The 23,051-nt window shown below is 43.9% G+C and overlaps 1 protein-coding gene across 2 annotated transcripts in view; it reads left to right on the top strand.

The window, feature by feature from the left end:
* The window catches only part of kremen1 (kringle containing transmembrane protein 1), a 92,340-nt gene that overhangs the window by 12,797 nt on the left and 56,492 nt on the right, over positions 1-23,051 (top strand). For both annotated transcript variants that reach the window (XM_078170524.1, XM_078170525.1), the window contains exon 2: positions 17,179-17,341. In XM_078170524.1, coding sequence (XP_078026650.1) covers positions 17,179-17,341 — 163 coding nt within the window. The remainder of the gene's footprint in view (positions 1-17,178; positions 17,342-23,051) is intronic.

The raw sequence follows: 23,051 nt of genomic DNA on the forward strand, positions 1-23,051 counted from the left end.
TTGTGTGTAAAAGTAATTTTATCTTCCTACAGTAAATTGCTGTGGTTCTTACTTTTGCATTTCTTGTGTCCAGTGACAGTCAACTATTAGCAAGGCTGATATTTTGGTAATTCATCGCATTCATCTCTATCCCACCTTTGCAAACTAAGAGGAAACATCAGTTTTGTGGCAGTTCTCCTTTCTGACTGTTGAGATAATGTGAGTCCTTTGTCTTTCACTCAAGGGCACGCAAAAGTGTCAGCATCAATCACAGCACAGAACAATCTACCGGGGACACATGGTTGCTTTTACTGCTCATTTTCTCATCAGTCATTGGGATCATGAGTAAGCTGACAAATGGGCTAATCTCCCTAAAACTTTTGTACACTCTGTGAAACTTTATACTCCCTTTAAATGTCCTGCAGGTTGCACACAGGTTCAGTGACTATGTCCTGGTTGTTTTCACAGCAAACCCAGTCAGCATGGCTTCTCTTTGTGTTGCGTCCATGCATAATCAGCTCCACACCAGCCCATATGGAGCCCTCATGAATCTTCAATGGAATGCCCCAAGAGGTTAAGTTTAGCGAGACAACGAAACACATCAACAAAAACCAACTGCGCATGTCGACCTCAACCGACACTGGGACTGCAAGGTGACCGACAACAGACCGGGCTAGTGGAGAGATGCTAAAATGCCACTTTGCCCTCAGCTCTCCTTGCTGAGGGGATATGACATGCGCTAAAGCAGGCAGCTAGGACACTTTGCTAACAGCGTCACCCAAATGACAATGGCAGGAATTTGAGATCAAATCATTTTAAAGTGTACCAGAAACATGGGTGCTTAGACAGTTGATTTACAGAAAATTTATTACAGTTATAATTTTGATAATTGACTCATTGTTTATGAAGCAAAATGTTAAACATTTAAGGTTCCAGCTCTGCTGCTGCTTCCCTCAGTTTTATATAGTGTGTCTGCAGGGCCTTACAAAGACTGTTCTTAATCTGTAAACCTACCACTGAACTTGAAACTGTCTTATTACTTTATGCTTGAACCTACCTGTTGGCAAAATGTAGATTAACTCCCTCTAAAAAAAACCAAACAAACATATTTCCTCATAAAACCTATTTCTGCATGGGACCACATATTTACTACTTACCTTGATACTTACCTGCAATGCTTGAGTAAGAAAAAGATCATTTGTGCAAAAATACATCTTTAATTCAGTAAAAATAACTTTAAAAGGTCTTAAAAAATATTAAATTCAAGTGTCTGATACCTGTAGACACCCTGTTATATTATTGTGAGTTTAGGTGAAGGACTGTTTGTTGGACAATACAAGCAAAATGTGATGGGGTTTTTAACCTTTAAAGGGATAGTACACCAAAAATGAAAATTCAGCCATTATCTACTAAAAACAGAGTTCAAATGACGATTTTCCAAACAACTTTTTATGTCGGGGCTTCAGGACACTTGGATCACTACGGACGAGCAGTATGGAGATATTTTGTGATTTCAATTATGTTTTTTTGGACGTTTGAATCTGGGGCGCCATAAGCCTCCATTAGGTGCAGTTGTGTTGCTACCCACTCTCCCCTTGGATCTCTGCAAGTGTTGTGAGAACTCTCAAACTTCACCTGAGCCTCCCTCGGCATATGGGTGAGTAGATAATGGCTGAATTTTCATTTTTGGGTGCACTATCCCTTTAAGACATTTAAAAGACTGAACAATTGTTCAAATAAAATCTGAAAAATATCGCTACCAGGTTCATGTGAAGGAGGAATAACTAGAAAGATTGTCTTCCGCATCATTCAATACTGTTGTACGTTTGTATCGTACTTAACTGACAAATAGGTAGATTAAAAACTAAGCCGCAGCTGATTATACAAACCTCCACATCTAGTGCTCCAGTGCCAGTAACACCAGCTCACAGCAGCTAGCTCGCAGTGATAGATGAGGAGACAGAGAGAGAGTTGCTCTCATTGAGAAACCAGACATACAGAGAAGAAAGTCTCAAATGGAAGAAAATAGAGCAGAGCATTTTCCTTTTTGCATATCCCAACACTCATGATACTCAGCATGTCTTAACTTGTGAAGACAGGCCAAAGTTTTGAAGAATTCCCTCATTTACTTGGCCGAAAGTAAGTTGAATCTGGCTCACAGTTGGCACCAGATGAAGAAGGAAAAAAAAAAAAAAAGAAAAGAAGCTCTAGGTCAGAAATGTGTGCCGCTGCTGCCCATTTACTTCCTGTTGACCTCTGGGTGGTGCCCTGCGAAGGTCAAGTTGCGGGCAACGCCCTTGTGCTTCCATGCCAGGGGATTGGACCGCCCACAAAACCACCAACCACTAAGACGGAGAAACAGACCTAGTTATTATAAACACAATCATGCTTATTATCGTGCCACTGTGATTCGCGTCCTGTCGTGTTCAAAGGCTCACATTTGTTTTATCAAAGGTACCTCTCTCTGTGTCCTTCCCCGCTCTCTCCATTTCTCTTTTTGAACTTCCGCTGTGTGCAACTCTTTCTTTTTTTTTTTTTCTCTCACCTTGTGCAAATCACCACCTGCTCAGGCGGTTGGTCGGACAACCCAGCATGCAAAGCAGCCAGGCCAGTTCCAGCTTCAGGTTCAGCGATGGTGATGGTGGTGCATGGGTAGCCCCACTCAGAGGTGATGAGGCGTGACGGATGCGATAGTCGTGTAAAGCACAGAACAGCAAGAGAAACGGGTGTCACCAAACAAAGTGGTGCAAGGTTGAGTGTGTCACTCCAGTCCCTGATCCTCGGAGGCGGTCCCGCGAGACAACATGGAATTAAGCTGTCAAGCCGCTGCTGGCTGTACACAACTGTCAGGCTTGAAAGAGATAAACAATGTTTAGGTGGGAGAGTGCACTCATGTGGCCGGTATAGTGGTTTGTGAGGTTTTGTTACTCAAAGGTCAGTCAAGACCAGTCAGAGTATTTTTCTGAATGAGCTGTGACATGTTGGTTTTGGATGGAGCTCTGTAAAGTAATGTAACCTCTTTACATATTATTTCACAACTCTCTTCATCTCAGACTATCTAGACAGTTCTCCAAGTTTTCTTCCTCCCTCTCTTGCATCCGATTCACCTCTCTCTTGCCTTTCCCTCGTTTGCACATTTTAATACTATTATGCATGAGCTGTGTTCCCTGGCCTCTTCGTCTACCTTGACATTTGCGTATGCATGAGGAGACCCACTCCAGTCAATGCCAAATGACATTCTCTCTCAGCTTTGCTGGTGCTCTCTGCAGCAGTCAGAGCCCATCAGCTGGAACACACTCCAGGGCAAGGGGGTAAATCAAATAGTGAGGGAACAGTAATGAAATACCACAGAGCCTTATGTTCCTCTATGAATTCTATTAACTCTCAAACAAACAATTGTTTTCATTATCAAAACTCAATTTAATTCAAAGAGAATGGAATTTTAAAGGAGGTTTTTAAGGCCCCAGGCAGGAAGTGGCTGATGCATGAACACATTACACAGAATATAACTTTCTTCCTCAGCGCTGGATTTATACTGACGTGAAATCAAAGTAGAGTGTTATCAGCTCTGGGCGTGTTGATAAAAGGAAGTGCAGCTTTGCTATTCCTTAACAGCTCATTGGCTGGTGTATTGTTTCAGCATTTCAAGGGGAACAGGAAAAAAACGATTAGACTTTGGTTTGATTTGTTTTGGTACACGCTCAAAACCATTCTGGCTTCCTGTCTCTGTATTTCTCCTTTTGTACATGCTATTAATAAAGCTTTTGACATAGTATGATTAAGGTAAATTAGCTGTTATTCTTTCTTTGATTCAAACATGTAACATGTTCCAAACACCTCGCCAGTGATTGGTTGGGTGTTTTTGCAAGAATCTCCACAGGCTGAGTTTCAAAGCAACCATGTATTTTTGTGGTGTCACATGCAATTCTGAGTTTTGAGAAGCGTAACCAAGAACATAACGGGAGGATATTGAATTGCTACTGTGTGAGACATGACCTGTCCGGCGAACCTAGTTCTTTTTATACTGCAGTTATGGTTGGGCCAGGGCCACTGAGGTCTGTGCGCTACTGCGGTAGAGTAATGGCAACCACTTTAAATAAATGGAGAGTAATTTCGCTGCTGAGCCCCAGGGTCTGGTTTGTGTCCAGCTGCAGCAGTTTGTGGCCGAAGAGGCAAATTGTCGCCTTTCCTCCTTCGCAGGAAACGCCCACAGACAGCACTGATTTGACAAGGCCAAGCAAGTGGACATGGCTAAGTGGACAGAGCAAACATTTAGACAAGTGAAGGGAGCAGACGTAGCTAAGTGGACAGCAAACAAAGGAACAAAGCCAGTAGCGGGCAGAGCTAAGAAGCCGTGACAGGGAAATGTGCAGTGGATCAGAGAGCGCAGATCAGGGTTTGGGCAACAAGTTTCAGTATGGTCGTTTCTGAACGAATATGGAAATAAACGTCCATTAACTGGAGCTGTGATACCACGGTGATAGTTAACTGAGCTTAACAAGTCCATGGACCCTACTTTACAAATGCAAAGGAACATCCCAGTCATCCATTTTCACAAACAACCATTGTCCCTCAAGCTGCGGAGCCAGTGATATCCCCTTGCAATGTGAAGCCTTTTGAAAGAGGCTTGAACTCAAAAGGGGTGAAACCCAAGTCACCAAGAGGCCCTGATTTAGTTGTCTGTCCTGCATCGAAGGTGAATACAGCTCCCCAAGGTGAGCACAAAAAGGGCTGGGTCTGCAGCAGCCTACGTGGCACCAGCCTATGACCAACGCCAACCGAGGGGTGGTCACACTCGGCCGATGCCATGAAACAGAATCTGCCGGCCCTCAATAGATCCTCCGTAACGGATCCCCTTCTCAGGGAGGCCGATGGGATGCCCCCTGTCTTTTACCAGAGCCATCTGGTTCCCAGTACTGCTGCTCTTCCCACAGCCACACAAACCACAGTGAAAAAGGATCGCTTTCACAATCAAGATCAGGAACTGGAGATGTGGCTGGTTAAAAGGGGTCTGAATGTTGAGCGCTGTGGTCCCCTCTGCAGCAGCCTATTGTGCTGTTGTTATTGTGTCCTTAGAAGTGTACTCTGTTGCGGTTTATCTGACAACCTTTTGTGATTTGATACAGTGGAAATGTGTGCTCCGTTTATGTCCTGACCAGGTCACACAGACAGGATAATAAAAAAGAAAGATTTAAACATGTTAGGGAATAAAAAAGTACAATCCACAAATGTAGATGTTCACTTTAGTGATAATGATCGAGAGTTGTTCTAAAGCCAGCAACAGGCATAAAGCGATTCACTGTGGTGAGAGATTAGGGGAAAATGTCTTGACGCAAAGGAGATTTTCTCCACAACATACGTGGATTTAATGTGTAAAAAAATCTAAACAAGCCAAGGAATGCTGGGGGAACAGACCAATGCCTCCATCTGTAGTTTACAAACTTAGACAAAACAAACACGCTGGGGCCTTTTTTCCTGATGTGTTTGCCACTCTCTCCAAATGAGCACGCCGGAGATTCATTGGATGCAGATGGGAGCGTATTTGTACTCCACACATTGGGTCTGTTCCTCCACCACTGCAAGCAGGAAGTAAAAGTTGATTAAACCGCAGCATTCAATATACATCTATTACTGCTCTTTCGATGTTGCCTCCCGTCCATCTAATTCCCTGCACTGCCTAAAGGGTGAATGAAATTCCACCATTGGTCTGCTTTAGTTACATTTAATCACAACGCATGGCTCTAAGCCTCACCCAGACATTCTATCAACTTAAGCCCAATTTCCAGTCACCATGTTGTTCCCCTTTCTGAAAAGGGGCTTCAAAGCTACCTTTAAAGCTGACGATTCCCAGGCTGGTGTGACGCTTGGCCTCTGTGATCGGATTCTAGAGAATAGTCAGACAGATTGAGTGAAGTCTCATTGAGGTTGTTATTCTTCTAGTTTTTACCATTTATAATATGATAATAATATACTTAGTGATGTTTTAAAAATGATTGAAAAAGAATTTCTTAAGTGTCTGGATCGATATAATTCAAAGGCGGATGTGAAAGAACCTTTTTTGTGAGTCCACAAAGCGCACACACATGAGCGCGGTGCACAGAGAGGCAGTCAGAGCTACAGGCTACAATGAGGCTAAAAACAGAGTTCAAATGACGTTTTTCCAAACAACTTTTTATGTCGGGGCTTCAGGACACTTGGATCACTACGGATGAGCAGTATGGAGATATTTTGTGGTTTCAATTATGTGTTTTTGGACGTTTGAGATCTATGAGTAACATGATGTCATATCCATTCCAAGGAAACAAAACCCAAGCAAGAAATCAGAAAATGGTGCTTTGAGGACCGTGACCTTCATCTGCTCAACTAGCAACTCGAATTCAGCCAGCCCAGTGCAAGCTTCCTGCCAGATATTAGCAAACTTTCTGTTGCTGCCATTACACAGATTAGACCCAGCCAGCTGTGCCAGCATTGGGGTTTCAAGTAACCAGAGTTGCTACTAAACTTCTGTCCCCGGAACTTCAGCCCACTCTCCTCCCGGGAAATAGTCTCCTAGCACCCAGTAGGAAGGTGGTGGAACCATGGAGTGGCTAGCTAGCTAATTCTTGTCTTACTGGTTGCCTGGTAAACATAGAGACAGGGGCATGGATGTATAAAGAGAACTGGGCACAGCGTCAGTGGCAGGGCCCCATTCATTCCTATGAAAGTCCCAAAAGTTTGTCTTGCATGTGTAAAAGTAACCAGATCTTCTGCTCTCTTTCTGCATCATTGAGCCTATAGAGCAGGCGCACTGGGGGCTTTTGTCAAGCCAAGCAGCTAACTTCCGGTTTGGCACTCAACTTGAATGGAGATAGAATGATTTCATCTTGCAGCTGTTCTAGACTTTCATAACTTTACCAGACTGGATGGATGAAATCCTGATAGTATACAAATTGATACATGAGAGCTATGATGCTCAAAAGATGTCTGCACTGATTTATTTATGCACGTCTTTTTAACATTGTAAGTTTATGGAAAAACATCTTTTGGGTCCAATTGCATCATGTGACAGACCTGGATGATACAATTCCACAGTTTGGCCACTATTTCAAATTTGCTTCAAAGCCCAGCCCTGTTCCTGGAGGGACTGAGCTCAATGTCCTGTGAGCAGCTCTACAGTGAAATAAGATTTTACCCATTTAAATGATAAAATAGAAGATCAATATGTGGTGGGCAGTGTTGATAGTGTTGCAGCTGCCACAAATAAATCAATGTATAGAAAACACTGCAGGTCTAAATGTAGATGTGTAACATAACTTCAGAAAGTATATATCTTTATTTTAATTTTTTTTGTATATGTACATTTAAGAAAAGTTTATTTAATATAGCAGCTTCCTCAGAGCAAGGTCACAAAGTGCTTCATGGTAATAAATTGTTAAAAAATAAGACCATAAAAATGTGTTTGTGCTGAAGTAACATTCAGAACGACTGACTGACATGAGATGTATGTTTTTGGACATATGCCTCATGATATATAGTCTGTGTACAGTATGATTCAACTTTTCCCCATGGTCCAGTGTTAAAAAAATCGCAATAAAAATCAAATCGGCACCCAAGAATCGTGATAGTATGGAATGACTCAGCAGATGAGCATATTGTCCTTAATCGTCCACCGTCAACAGCAACTATTTCGATAATTAATCTTACAGTTTATTCATTAAGCAAAATGTCAAGTTTTTAATGGTTGCAGCCTCTCCCCTAGATGAAATGCCACTAACAATGACAGTTGGCGGGAAATCTCTGCAACAGGAAATAACTAATCAAACTCTCTTCCAAATAGCATCTAATGGGAACTGAGAAAGTTGGATAGTGTTTGAAAGTTCCTCTAAAATGATTTTCAGCAACACCTGCACCCTCATCCGCTGCTAAAGCCCAGAAATACACATGAACATGAACATGGGAAGTGTGCAGTTTACTGAATGTTCAGATCCTCAAGACCAAACAAAAAAAAAACGCCATCTGCGAAAGTACTTTTGTTATCAGATCCTCTAAATCTCTTTTACACCACGGCTTCAGCTTCTCTTGCCTGGAGTCTTGTTATGATTCACTCAGGCATCATTCTGTTTTAATAATGATGTCTGTTAAACAGGAAAAAGAGCTGAGCTTTTGATCTGGAGCTGCAGTGTGTTTTTTTGTTGTTTGCACTAGCCGGGCAGGTCACATCGCTCCCTCCCCTCGACCCCGAGGCCTTTATTTATCCAAGTCAGACCTCACCTTCCCCGCAACCCTGTATTCACACAGGACCTCAGGAAAGAAGAGACAGAGGAGGTGGTGTGTGTGTATGTGTGTGTGTTGGGGGGGGTGTCTATAATGGTTGCACTCAATCCCCTGCAACAGCACTGACAGAGCTTCAGTCGAAACCACATATAATTTACATTCCTCAGATAGCAGCTAACCTGAGCACAAACAGGACGATCGAAAACAGGTGTGTTTAGCGACAACCCCTTTTCTTTCATGCTTCACCTTTCTTTGAGGTGCTGTCCAGCTTTCATGTTATAGCCTGAAGTAGCTTAACATGCGGGGCAGAGGGCCTACATGTTGATCTGAGCTCCATCGCTGTGTGTTATCAAAATGTTATCATCGCAGCTACGGGAAACCGTCCTACGAGAGAGCAGACAGGAGGCCAGCTGAAGCCGTACAGGCTGCACGGCTTACATAACGTTACCTCAAATTGATTACTGCCTTTGAGAGGCTGGCCCATTGTGTGGAGAGGAGTTAGGGACTTGACAGACGTGCACTCACACACACATGTAAGCTCACACACACACAGCCAGTGGGCGATATCAACAGTACAGTGATGAGTGGGTGAGAATGGCATCACCACAATGACACTGGCCCCACCACTGAGGGAACAAAGGAGCCTGTGTGCATGTCTATGTGTGTGTGCGTGAGTGTGTGTGTCCTTTCCCTCCACATCGGATCCATCTTAAAATACTGCGGCTGCTCCACTGATGAAAATTGCTCTCTTTCATTCGCACTGTAAGTGCATCTCAGGAGGGGGGGGGGGGGTGTATGGGTATGAGGGGGGAGACGGAGAGAAAAAAAAGAGCTGGAATGATGTGGGCAGGAGTGCAGATTAATGCATGTTTTGTCACTGCATATGTTTATCAGGACATCTGACAGTGCAAGTTGACTGAGAGATCATTTTACCATCCATTTGCAGGCAAAACAAAAAAGAAGAGAACAAGCTTAAAACACCCCCATGCGAGGCACGCACGGCCATTAGCAACGGCGAGCCATCATGACTTGTATCACAAGCCGTAGATCCTCTGGTTATCAAAGGCTGCATGCGATGAGGAACCCATATGGGGTTGTGTTATTTTCTTCACAGAAGACACGCATTAGCAAGACATATTTTCTCTCCCTTAAGCCCTGCATTGGTTGTTTGTTTGCTGGTGAAAAGGCCCCAGCACACAGCTGTGCCACAGAGCTCCTCTGGAATGAGATTTGTACCTTCATGGCGTTGGAGACGCTTACTCCATGTTCGCTGTTAATTTTACAAGCCCGGTCTTCGTCGGCCTCGTCTGTAACATGGGGAAATGTGCAGTGTTCACTTCATTGGTGCAATGCACAAGAAGGAGAAAATTAGAGCCTGGGTTAACAATCTGCGGGATCATAAAAACGGTCTTTGTCCCACCCTGACTCACTCTGTGTTTGCCTCTCTTCTTTCTCTTCAGCTTAATTTTGCTTCCCCTGCCATCACTTTGTCTTTCACAAGCTTTTCCTTCAGTCTCAGTGCTCCGCTCCAATTTGTAGTTAGGTTTAATTTAGGATGGATCGATCCCAGACACTAACTGTGCACCTTCAATAGCTCTGAACTAAACACCCTGAGCCCATCTTGGCTTCTCTGTCACTGCTCCCTCCCTCCTATCTCCACTTATGCTTTCTCCTAGCTGCACGAGCCTTGTTTACTCTGGTGTCAGAGCTGGTTTAGAGCAGGTTCAGTGACATGTGTTGAGTATGCAGGAGATTTCCCCTTCTATTTGTTTAACCCCGTCACCCCTGTCGTCTTGGTGTGTGACTGAACATGTGTGTGAAACTACAGAAAAAAACAAGGACAGTGCTGGAGGTGAAGAAGTTTTAATCATGTTTAGAAATATGGCCTCCTTGTTGGCAGATGTTGATTATGACTTGAGGAAGGAGGTGCCAGAGGGACGTAATTGAACGCGACACCTCGTCCGCCCTCATGTCAGGTTGGCTGGTGGGTCTCTGATGTCGATGTTTTTGCCAGCGGCTTTTTTTCCCCCAGGGGTTGAGCAAGTCCCTGAATGTCCTTTACGTCATTGTCAGAGGCTGCAGCCCATCAGTCACTCCCTGAACGTGTGCCAAGTAAAACTCGCAATCGTCCCTCCTTGTTCCATCCTGGTCCACTCACAGAGCCACCCTTGGTCCATCTGTGCTGTGATTTGTCAGAGATCATGTAGGAAATCCCACAGAGGTCAACGTCTTATCTGCTCCGGTAAGTTTGCTGATTGATTTTTCAAAATCCCTCAGGACATAACACTTAAATTTAGGGCCAGAGAGCAGCTTGTGGCGAAAAACCTTTTCTGCTTTCCATTTTTGTGACAAGCAACTTCAAACAGAGGGGTTTTTTGGCAGCGCGTTTAACCCACAGCAGATTAGACTCTTTCCATTACGGAACTAAATAATAGGGGCCGCAGTAGAACGAGATGGGGCCATGTTTTATAGGTGCTACCAAGCAACTTTGGCAGGGAGTCCTGTGGGCCTGTGGCTACTGTGGTAGTGAACTCAGGAGGTGGTGCAGCGGAGGGTTTTTGCAGGGGAAGAATGGTGGTGATGGAGGCTATTTTGGGACTGAATGAGGTCTTGGTTTATGGCCTGGTTATCAACCTATGACAAAAGCATGAAATGAAAAGAAAGACTGTAAAATCCCATTGAGAAGTCATTGTCTGCAGATTTAACTAGTTAGACGCATCTGTTTTCATCACAATGGGATCACCGTTGCTTTTTTTGTTGCACTTTCAGTGACCCTCTTGCATGAGGGCACTGCTTAAAAAAAAAGCTTTTACAGGATAGGAGAGATCAGAGTAGCAGGGAGGAGAGGTGTGGTCCATTAACTTCCGAGTCCCACCCTCCCTCTCTGAGAAATCACTGACGTCTGCTCAGCGACTTCATTAAAAGAGCCTCACTGAATCTGTGACTATCTGTGAAACCTGGATAATAAATGTGAAGCAGTCTTTCCTGTGATCCTCTGAAGTCTGATGTGGTTTTGATGTGGAAATGGATGCTGCTGGGGAAAAGGGGAACCAGACTTGTGTTGCAGCCAGCTGTGCCCCCCTCCTACCAAAAAAGAAATCTCTAACCCGCTACATCTGGCCTGGTTTGGCCTGGCCCTGGCCTCCATTCTTACTACACTGACATTAATGAGCCCCACAACAGTAATGGCTACCAGGACACAGTGGAGGGGAAACATATTGTGGCAGGTTGTGCATTAATAATCTGCTGTTCCTGTCATCTTTGTTTGTAGACTTTGGAAGCTCTCTGAATCCTCAGCGTGCAGCCTCCAGTTTTCGGTGGTGTTAGTGCCTGTACAAATTAAGTTTTTTCATGCATAACACTGTACATGCATGCTTCTATCATGGACTCATTCTGTGTAATTTTATTATAGTGGAAATATTGCCCATGCACTAAGCCTGTTTTGCTGTCCCCAGAGCTCGAAGCATATAATAAAGATGGAAGGAAGCTCTTTATGTCAGCCCTCCGCGAGGAAGCAGTCGTCTGTAATTATCGCTGCTTTTCATCCCTCGTAGCAAACACAACAAATAAGTGCTCTTGTGTGACCTGGCAACGCGTCTCAGGGAAACCATTTGTTTTTAAGCGTGTTTGTTTGTGTTCTTGACATCACATGACCAAAGCCCCATACTCTTTTCCCTCGCTCTGTCTCTCTTTACCCCCCCTCTCTTTTCCCGGAGCATCAAGTGCATTTGAAGTTGCAATGTGGAAGTCATTAGCCACAAATCCCAACAAATATAATAACAGGGCGATTAGCTCTCTCTCAGCGATCCTCTGCTGTTTTTCTTTTTTTTTTTTCTCTCGTCGCCGGGGTGGTGCAGTATTCTGTAAGCGCAGGGCTTGGTCAAGGGCGAGTCCTCCTCTTCCCTTTCCCGGACTTTTTCTATTTGTAGATCTGCATGTATTTTATAGGAGGCTTTTTCCCCCCCCTTCTCTCCGTCTTTCATGCGGTGGTGGCTCTGTTTCCCATCACGGCCTATGATGAAACCACAAGAAAGCCCAGGCCCATGTGACGAGAGCGCAACAGTTGCTTGGTGACAAGGAAAGGGGTGTGAGATGGGGGGGGGGGGGCTGACCATGTTCGGAGGGGAGTGGGCCTGGAGTGGTGACGGTCCAATCAGCAGATGAGCTCTTCATTTCCTCCAGGACAAGGATAAAATGCTCATATCCACACCGCTCTTAAGTAAAATTGTCCTTTTCTCTTAAGCTTGATAGATGTGTGGCCGTCCGCAGGGCTCTTAAATGGACCATTCATCTTTAACGATGGCCTCACTTATCGCTGAGTCCTTGCAGATCTGCTACTTCCCATTCCCACCACAAGCAAATGGTGCTTTGAAACCACCTGGAACACTCCCCCCTCCCCTCCTCCCGGTGGCAAAACGCTGCCATATTTACCATCTCATTCTGGAAACTAACTTGGCCGCAGCAGGGCGGGATGATTGCCAGCAGCAGCTCGTTCCAAGCGGACCATGTGCAGACGAGCCGTGCTTCATCCCGAAACTCCAGAGAAAAGTTTCCTGAAGGAGGAGAGGAGACATTTACAAAGTCATTTGGCTCTTTCTTTTTGATACAGTGCGTTGAGCAGCGCTGCATGCAGCCAAGTTCAGTCATTTTAATACCCGCTCTTTTTGAGGGGAAGATATTTGAAGGACGTGAGCTCATTTGGGATGCAGTCGGCTGCCCTGTCCCTGCCTGATGTTATCCTCTCTGACTGGGGCAGTAACAGTCGTGATTGCTTTTGGGGAGCAGTGACTCATGATTGTGCTTGTGCTGCTGCCAAACTCTCAATAGCAGTGTTTCCTTCTCTTTCTTTCTGTTGCCGTGGTTGCCGGCATCCAGCAAAAATGTAGATGCACTAAAAATTCATCATCTGATTCCTGTCTCCCCAAATAAGTAGAATATATATATCATATTATACAAAGCATATTATATGCCATCATTCTTGGACTACACCAGAACAGCTGACACTAATGTCGGTATAAACAGCACCCTCTTATCTCCAAAGTCCTCTGCAGGTTAAACGTCTGCATCCTGTGCACATTGCAACATCGACTCTTTCCAAATGTGCATTATTTAACACGCCTCGGTTGTCCTCTGGGTATCAGCCTGATGATAACGTGTGTCCTCCACCACTCTCATCGCTCCCACGTGTAAAGGTGGCAAGAGCATGACCCCTGTTGTAACACCATTAAGCTGTTTTTCCAATTTTATGGAGTCGTGTTCTGCCTCAGACACTCTCAAGTGGATTTACGATCCGGTGGTTGATATCCTTGCATGCCGACGTGGTATTAATTTGCTAAGAGAGAGCGAAGCCATTTACTGACAATAGAGTGCCATCATAATTGCAGGAACCTGACACCCTGCAGCTCCGTGCTGCTGTCGAACTCCTGTCAGCCGGGCGATGGATGGCTGACAAGCTTGACTGAACAACACAGCCGAAACAACTTTAATTAAAAGCAACTCTGGCTGACACACTGAGAACAGCCGGGGCCTTTGATTTACTCTAAAATTAAGTGTTAGCAGTACTTTTGTGGTGGATGCAAGAGAGGCTGGAATGTGTGTTTGCGTGCAAGCTAACTGCTGTAAATATTGCAAAGCATAGTCGAGAGTATGGGAAGCTAATTACTAAACACATGAAACTTGCACAACATTTATTTCTTGTTTAGGCCCCACAGTTCCACAGTATGCACTTTGTGAACAGATGTTTAATTTGGGAGTTTATTGATCTTGAACAAATAAAAAGAACAAACATTTTTAAGTTTTCTAACTGCCATTATTGATGCTACCTGGCTCCTGTAGACCTGTGAAACAGCATCTAGAGGCTGCCATGTAACGAAGGACCTGGCAACAGACTACAGAAGTTGCATAACTGTGTGGCTAAGCTATCCCCAAAGAAATGTTTGTCTGTCTACGAGTTGAAAGGGGATGACAGAGAAAGGCAAAAGCAGCAGAGGGAGGAAGAGTGAAGGATGGTGAGAGAACAGATGATAAGATAGAAGAGAAAGAGGAAGTTGGGAAACATTCTGGACTCGAAAGAGAATGAGAAAGAGTCTTGGAGCACAGCTGGCTCACCAAGGGGTGTAATGACTGTCATATTGCAATGCATTAGCTCATACTCAGCCCCGACAGCTTGACTTGATGAAAGGGGCCGGTCATTGGCTAACCGCGTACATAGCAACAAGACCCCATGGAGACGAGCCAAACAAGTGAGTATTGTTCTTTTTATTTTTCTTATTAGTGTTTGATTGACAGGTGTGAGGTAGAATATTTGTAACACTTCCATGTGCTCTTGCCTCACATTTTGAAAAGCAGATAAGTCAGCACTAGAAAGTGTTATTGCACATACTGTGTGTCGGAACTTCAAACTGGTGCACTTGATTTGCATATTATCTTTGCAACTTAAAGAGGACCTATTGTGCTCATTTTCAGGTTCATACTTGTAGTTAAGTGCTTTCGTGTGTCAGAAACACTTTACCTCATATTGTCTGTACTGGAACCATAGACTGTATAAGATGGAGGACTTGACCACTCCATAAAAGTGAAGCCAAAACATCATCAGCCTCCTGGCAACTGGCTGCATCATATGTCTAAACTTAGTTCTTATCATGCTGATGGATGTCCAAATGTTCATTTTTTTATAAGTTTAGTTGCAACTAGTTACTGGATTCTATAAAATGGGGTTTGACATTATGGTTGACAGCTGTGTGTGCCAATCAGTGTGCTTGTGGTCAAAGGTGTTGCTTGCAGTTGGTGGGACGGTTGTATGGGCGAGAAGACGATACTGCAGAGATCTCTACTGCGCAGACTCTGGCTCCAAATTATGAGGGATATTTTGGCTTCATTTTTGTACAGTTAAAAGGAAGTGGAGACGTGTCGTACATCTTTATATTCAGAGTGCTTTCAGACCTAGAGTTCACTTGCTTTGGTCTGAATCAAGGACTAACTTTGTTACAAAGCTGTATCATTACCTTGGTTCATGTTCTCACGGCAGCATTTACAAGCGGACCAGATCAAATGCCTTGCGCAAGAAAGCTGCTCTTGATTGGTCAGAATTTCCATGTGGGAAAAATCCAGGAAGTAAAGCAAACGTTGAAGAAGAGTACACTTGCAAGATAAATGTGACACTTTCTAATGTCACAATGGAGGGACAACTACGCAGGTTGATTTTAGCGCTGCTCATCGTGGACTATATTGCTGTCATTGTTCATTTTAGTCAAACCATACAGTTTGAAAACAAGGCGCGGCTCCAACTAGAAAACAATGTTTTGATGCATTGGATGTGCTGAATGTGCATATTAAGGCAGTACAGGAGGAGGTGCACATTAATAATCCTCCAGGACTGTAACATGCTCATGTTTAACCCAAACAATGTGTCATGTGACTGCAGTTGGTTCAGATCCAGGTCGGAACATGTTCTCACCACAACGAACCGCACCAGAGTTCATTTGTAACCGGACTGAGACCTGATTGCTGTGTTCACACCTGCCCAAATGAAACGCACTTAGAGAACAAATGAACTTGAGTTTGATTGAACCGAACCAAACAGGGCAGGTGAGAAAGCACCATCAGTCTATGGCTGGAACACCTGTGTTCACCCTCTGTCTGAGATGCTCTGTTTTAGCACCTGTCCCTTTAAGCGCCCTCCTGAAAAATCCCGGTCTAGTCTGATTGGTGAGTGTTTCCAGGTCTCCTGTATCTTGGTGTCTCTGCACCATCATTGCAGCTGAGGAATGGCTCTAACAGAAAAAGAGTCATTTTCTGCCGCAAAAAGTCCCCAATAAAATCATCTAAACACAACCAGACATACAACAGCAGGAATATCATCCAAAATCAGGGAGAAATTTACGCCATCAGCAACCAAGTTTACATGTTTCCCTGACATTAGCATGCAGCTACATGTAGCAATGTAGGCTTTGTAATATAAATACTTGCAACAGTGTGCCTGGAGCAAAATCCGGCACACTATGACTCCATACTGTAGCCAGAGTATGCATCTACCTCATTATTTTAGACTTTGGCAACATTTAATATGAACATACTTCATTGTAACACTACGAGACACAAAATACAGAAAGGCATAATAAGTCTCCTTTAATGACATATATACATGGTGAAAAGACTGTTTTGATCCCCGCTGTTTACACTGAAGGGTATCCTGCTCTGTCAGCAGTCGCTGCAATTATGAGCACCTGCAGTATGAGTAATCATAACAGTCACATAATAAATTAATATTTTCCATCCTAATGCAATCAAAAGAGGAATTCAGTTGTAGCTGTTAAAACTCTCTTGACGGGAGCCCCCCCCCCCCACCCCCGAGGCTGAGAGCGATGAGCGGTGATGGCTCATCATGCTCCCATCAGCCATTGTTTATTTGAATTCCCTCTTTCAGGGAAGAAAAGCCCTCCACCAGCCATTGTTTTGCCTTGGGAAAGCAGCTCTCTGTCTTTCTCACTCTCTCTCTCTCTCTGACTTGGCCATATGGTTGTCATACCCTTCCTGGAAATTCAAGCCATGTTTGCTTTTGGTTGTATATCTGTGGGCCATGTTTTTTTTTTTGTTTTGTTTTTATGTGCTCCTGCATTGACATTAATTGAAACAATGCCGTGATTGATCTTGCTTTACCACGTTTGGCCAGAGCTGAAATGAACAGAGCCTGGGCAAAGAATACAATTATTCCAAACGTATCGTCTATGATCATTCCAAACACATTAAAACATTTTAATAGCACGAGAGTATTTCACTGAATCCAGATTCTCAATAAAGCAGGTCACATATGTGGCTGCCTTTTATACATGCCTGTTTGAAAGCTCTCGCCAAGCTTTTGATTTCCATCGTAATGGACGTCTAATCCCTTATCGCAGACACCAGTGATTTTTTCTCATTTTCTCCATTTCATTTCTGTCTTTGCAGAGTGCTACACTGCCAACGGAGAGGACTACAGGGGCTTCCAGAACCAGACCAGCCTGCACGGTGGTAAACCCTGCCTCTTCTGGAATGAGACGTTCCAGCACCCTTACAACACCCTCAAATACCCCAATGGAGAGGGTGGTTTGGGCAGCCACAACTACTGCAGGTGAGTCCTTTTTCAGATGTTTTAACCCATATAGACCCCAGTCAGACAGAGCACATTTTAGTTTTCGCCTTTTAGTTTACAATGAGAGTGACATCTTTTGCTCGCTGTTTTTGAGTTACTGAGTGCCTCACATTTTTGCAGGAGCACCCTGAACAACTCGAGTCGGAAAACTTTCAATTCAGAGTGTAAAAGCGCCAAACTTCATTGCCGTTTTTTTCTTTTTCCATTGTCCAATCGATGAATTGAAAGGCGGGCTTTCTGTGGTGGCAGTGACAACAAATGGTAGCTTACAATTCATGGTTTGTGTTAAGCTAACGTTAACTCACTTTTATTGTCACCGTACTAGGCAATATGCAAACTGTAGCCTCAACTACTTTTTGAAATTTCCCACTCCTGGACGCAGACTGGCCAATCATAACATAGAATCGGGCCGGCTCATACCAGTGTCCGACAACAACACAGCTGTGCTCCATTGTTTTCCGATTTCCTTCATTTTCAGGCTGGTTTTGTGGATTTGGAGCTAAATGTTGTGCCTGGGGCACGTCGTGTATTAATGATACTCGTTACCTGGAGAGGTTGGAAAAATACGTTTCTTCCCTGTTCCAAAACCAAAATCAAAGCCTGAAAAGTGTAGGGTTAGCTAGCTAGCTACTGAAGATATAGCCTACTGAATGTATACACATGCTGCTTTTGCTTTTTAATGATTATAACAGTGGACCAACCCTGCTGATTTTCAACCAGCTGTGTGTCATCGCATTGTGTGCAGATGAAAGTTGTTTGATTTCCCCCAGAGATCCCTGCCCATCCAGCGGCAGAGGTCTGAGTGCTGACAGTGGCACGTGGCAAGCCAAACACCGTTCATCTGCACACACACAGCTGGTTCAATAATGGCAAAGTTTCCCTTTATATTCATTGTCTTGTGTGGCGATCAGCAGTGACGTGGTGGTTCACTTTTACAATGTGATCTGTAGCCTATAGATCAGAGCTCCATTTCCTTGTCACCAACGTACTATTTGGGAACCGAGTCTCATTTTCAATCAGAGCCGGAGCCAGTGCCCTCTGCACGTCCGTTTTTAAGCTAAGGACAAGACATTCTGTGGCTGCCTTGCAACAAGAATTAAAAAAACAATAACAACGCAGCAGGTTGCAAAAACTATTGGATCGGGACAGGCTACAACAAAAAAGGCGGTGGATGTGCCTTTCATTTTGCAACCAGTAGAACGTGCTCTGTCTGATCAGGGCCCTAAGCGTTTACTTTTCAAAAATCATGATACCAGATGTTAATCAACCAACTGTTTCCTGAGTTTTAATTTGATAGTGTGGATGACCTGACATGACTTATTTTAAATCTTGTTTTTGCTACAACAACTTCAGCTCAAATTGTTTCAACCAAAGGGTTTTCTCAGCAGTTTATGGGACTGAATATTTGAACTTAGAGCTGGGAAACAGGACAATATTGTCTATAGTTACTAACTATAGTCCATAAGTTAAATCAAGGGCAGATGCCTCTAAAGCAGAGGCTCCTGATCTTTTTGGCTTGTGACCTCTTTACGCAAAGTGGAGCCAGTTTCTGGAGGCCTTTAGAGAAACAGCTGTCCAGCGTTTCACAAGGAAACAATCACAGATTAGAGAAACGTGGAAAAACCTTTTTGGAATGTCAGAGACAATTTTTAAAACGCAGCATCAGATTACTTTTCCTCGGAGGTTATACTCAAGAGTTACATGTAGCATTTTAACATTTAATGTTTTTTTTTTTTTTAAATTGATTGGATTGTGTTAATACGATTCCTGTAATCAAAGAGACCGTCACCGCTAATATCTCACAAAGATCGTACAGTCTGACCTGCTGTCGCTTCTGGGCATATTTTCACAGAGGCTACAGATACAGCTAAGGGTGAAAGTTTAGTAAAACATTATTCTGAAAGCGTTTCATTCTCTCTGCACTGGAAGAATAACTTTTCCCTCTCGATTTTTATTGTCAAGGCTTTCCCTTTGTGCTGGAAATCCATCCAATTTACCACAGAATCCTAAGCAGTGGCTCATGGTGTAACGCTGACAGTCTTTTTAGCAGTTATCTTGTTTGTTTATGACAAATATGATTGATGTTATTGATGTCAAAATGCTTTGAGTAGCACCTTTAAGCTCAGATGGATACTGATGTTTGACAGAGCTTTGAACTTCCCAGACAAAGCATTTGACTTCCTGAATAATTTAGAAGCAGGTCGTTGTCGTTTTTGCAAAGAGTTTGAGCACAGGGGACCTGCTCAGACATTCGCCACTGAATATTTTATTGGTGGTATCCAAAGCGAACGTTTAGCCCTGTCATCACAAGGACGCAAACATGCTTGAAGAGTTTGTGTAAGCAAATCTCCATCCCTCATCCCTGGAATGTGAAGGGACACGGTGGCTTTGGGTGTCTAGAAAACCCTTTCTATCCGTCAGTCACACTCCAAGTACGACTGTCAGTGTTGTATGCGCGAGTGTCAAACTTCTGTATTTGCAGGGATCCACTCTCTTTCGTGAGTCAGTTCAAATTCACCGAGACGTCCAGAACAGTGGCTTGGCCCTGATCGCCAAGCCGTAAGAAACAGAACACCCCCTCCTCCACGGCCCAAAGCCTCTGAAACATTTCTCTAAGTCATGGTTGTAAACTCATAACGCAGCAATGCTTTGAAGTGGCACTGGGCAGATTTGTTTTTACTTGAACTGGATGGAGATTCGGAAGATTTATGAGCAGGATACATGAAGAGGATCGTGGAAGGCTTTCCCTGCACATTAGGGGTGTATTATGTCCAACAAGCGATCCAAAGTGGACATCTTCATTGTTTGGATTTGGCTGTTTTCTTGGCCACAGATGCAGCTAGCTTTTCTAACTCACTGACAGCTCCTAGCATTGTTTCTTCCTGACAGAGGGATTTCTGTCACTTAGGGCTGTAGCTACAACTACTCTCAGTCTCTCTCAGACATCCTCCTTGTAAAGAGTCACCCATCAGCGGGGCTATAGGGACCAAAGTGGCCGCTTCATTGTGAAAGATGAGGGATGGCATTTCTGGCATGTCTCCACAGGGTCAAGTATTTGTGCATGCGTCCACCCGCGTGTATGTTGGTCTGTGCACACAACATGTATGTCAGTGCAGAGTAGATGGCTATCCCACCCAGGGTTTCCAACACATTCATTTATTTGTGGTGGCTGCCACAATACCAACATTCGCTGCCACATTTGATTTTCTATTATATGAGCTGTACCCCTCTCTTTATCTTGCCTTATTAACTCTAAGCGACAGAGCACACTCACCATTTTGTTTTTTTTGGAGCTCGAAGTGACCATATTTGGGTGAGCGGCTGGCACTGTGGAGTAGCGAGGGGTGGATCTGACGGAGAATTTGAGGACACTATTCGCAGACATCCCGTCATTCAAAGTGGCCCTTCCTTGATTATGTGTAACTTTAAGCCTTAATAAAATATTAACAGGTGAGTTCTATTAAAATTTGCCCCCGCACAGTTGTCATGAATGGCGATAGTAGCCATAGAGAGCAAAAATCGTTTTTGTATCAGTCTGTAAACATGTTGATTTCTGCTGTAAAGTTGGGCATTTCAACATGGGGGTCTATGGAGACTGTCTGGCTTTTGGAGCCAGCCTCAAGTGGCCATTCAAAGAACTGCAGTTTTTGACACTTCCACGTTGGCTCCATTATTCAGCCCCTGAGGCTGCTGCTTGGCACAAACTGGACTGTTTATTCAGAGCACGGTCAGAATATTTATACTGCTCTGAGCACCACCACATACAGCGCTCTCATTCAAGTGTTGTCCATCATTTTTTCAGCCTACTTTAGATGAAACCAGCTGCGTTTTCATGGTAACTGTGCACCCTGCGGTGCAGCGCTGGGTCTAACCTGTTTAACGTCAGCAACAGAAAGCTTGTTTTCACTCGCCTTAAGTAGCAGCTGCCACTCTAACCCATTTTGATCTGATAAACTCCGTTTGACTTGACCAAAACTGATCAGCTGACTCAGAGAGAGTTCGCAGAGTGAATACGCCCCCCCCCCCCCCCCCCCCCCCCCCCACCCACACACACACACACATACACATACACATAGAATCCAATTCTGTGGGAAACGCCGCACCACAAAGCAGGATGTGTAATGTTTGATTTTTTTGATCACAGAAAGTTGGCTCATGAGAAGGCCTGGACGTTGTTGCTCAATTTGGATTGCAAATCTCTTTTTTTCACATGAAGTGCATCTTGCAATTCAAATTCTGTTTGTTGAACCTCAGAGTTCTTTCTCGTCTTCCTACTCATGCTGTATCTGTCTTTCATCTGAGGCTTACATTTTTTGTGTCTGAATAGAGCTCCACAATAGGTGGTAATTCTGAGACAGAAAGGGGAAGCAGCAGAATAAAAGGAGGGCTTAAAAAAAAAAAAAGGAGAGCCAGGGCAGTTTTTTGGCATGTCTGACCCTGAGGCCAATTGTGGTTTTATGAGATGAGAGCTGAGGCCAAGGCACAGGTGGATAATGTGACGCTGCATGTCTTAGCTTTTACACATGGCTCTCAGCACGTATCAGATGTTGCAGGGCAGAGGACTACAAGCTCACTTCTTGTCCCATCACTGGTGTTTTCCCGGTGGTGATTTAGTCGAGAGGGCATCACAGTGGGGCTGGAGAAAGAGCCCTAACAGCCCCCACATTTCATCTTTATAGCCTGCTATAAAAAACCCCAGTGAAAACGGGAAGAAACTGGGCAGAGGGGAAATGTCACATTGTTCCCCTGCAAAAAAGAAGGAGCACAAAGCCTCAGGAAAAGGACAACGGCTCTCGTGTCTAAGCTGAGACTTAGCAAGACTCATTTCAACAGTGAATATCGCATTACTGATCATCGACTTGGTTCGATTCAGAATTCATTTCATGGTATATAATGATCCACTCTTAAATCTGGTATTGAGCTATAGGACGTTGCTCAACAGTCATTCTGCAGTTTTACACTTAAACAAGACGCTTTTTTTATTCCTTAAGTACTTGTTTGACCTTTTCTGAATACTTCACGACATTCATAAGAAGAACATCTCACAAGTCAAAGTCCTGATTTATATTTCATTTATTGTTCCTTCCAATCTACTGTTCCTACAGGCTGATATTGGACTCTCCCCCCCGTGCATTAGTATGAGGGCGTGAAGTGCATGACGGTTCAGTGGGTGGTTGAATAGCTTTGCCAGCCATTTCCTGGCTATTTATATGCAGGTGTGTGTGTGTGTGTGTGTGTACTGTACAATTTATGAGTGTCCACTATGGCTTCTAATGCTTTTTCCCTACATAGATGAGATAATGGAAATGCCAGAGTGAATAGTGTTCCCCAAGTTGATTGTAATTGAATCTCCATGATGTCAGGTGCAAATCTGAGGTCAGGCAAACTGCAGCCAAGTCGTCCACCATTTGTACGACTGTATTACAATCCCAGTGCGCTGCTTTGTTAAATTGAAGAAGTTAATAGAAGTGTCCCGCGAGAAGATGTACTATGTGGCGCCACATCATCCGCCATCAACATTATGGTTGGGACTAACTTCATGCAAGACAATGTACCCATTATATGTTTGTACATTTGTCTTTGAAAGGCCGTTTCACCCAAATTATGAAGGAACGTGTTTTTGAACTTGGATTTTAGTCATGCTAATAGTTTAGGTTTTATTTGTTTACGTTTGAGGTATTACTTTCTG

Source organism: Epinephelus lanceolatus, chromosome 9, assembly GCF_041903045.1.
Source record: "Epinephelus lanceolatus isolate andai-2023 chromosome 9, ASM4190304v1, whole genome shotgun sequence".
NCBI lineage: Eukaryota > Metazoa > Chordata > Actinopteri > Perciformes > Serranidae > Epinephelus > Epinephelus lanceolatus.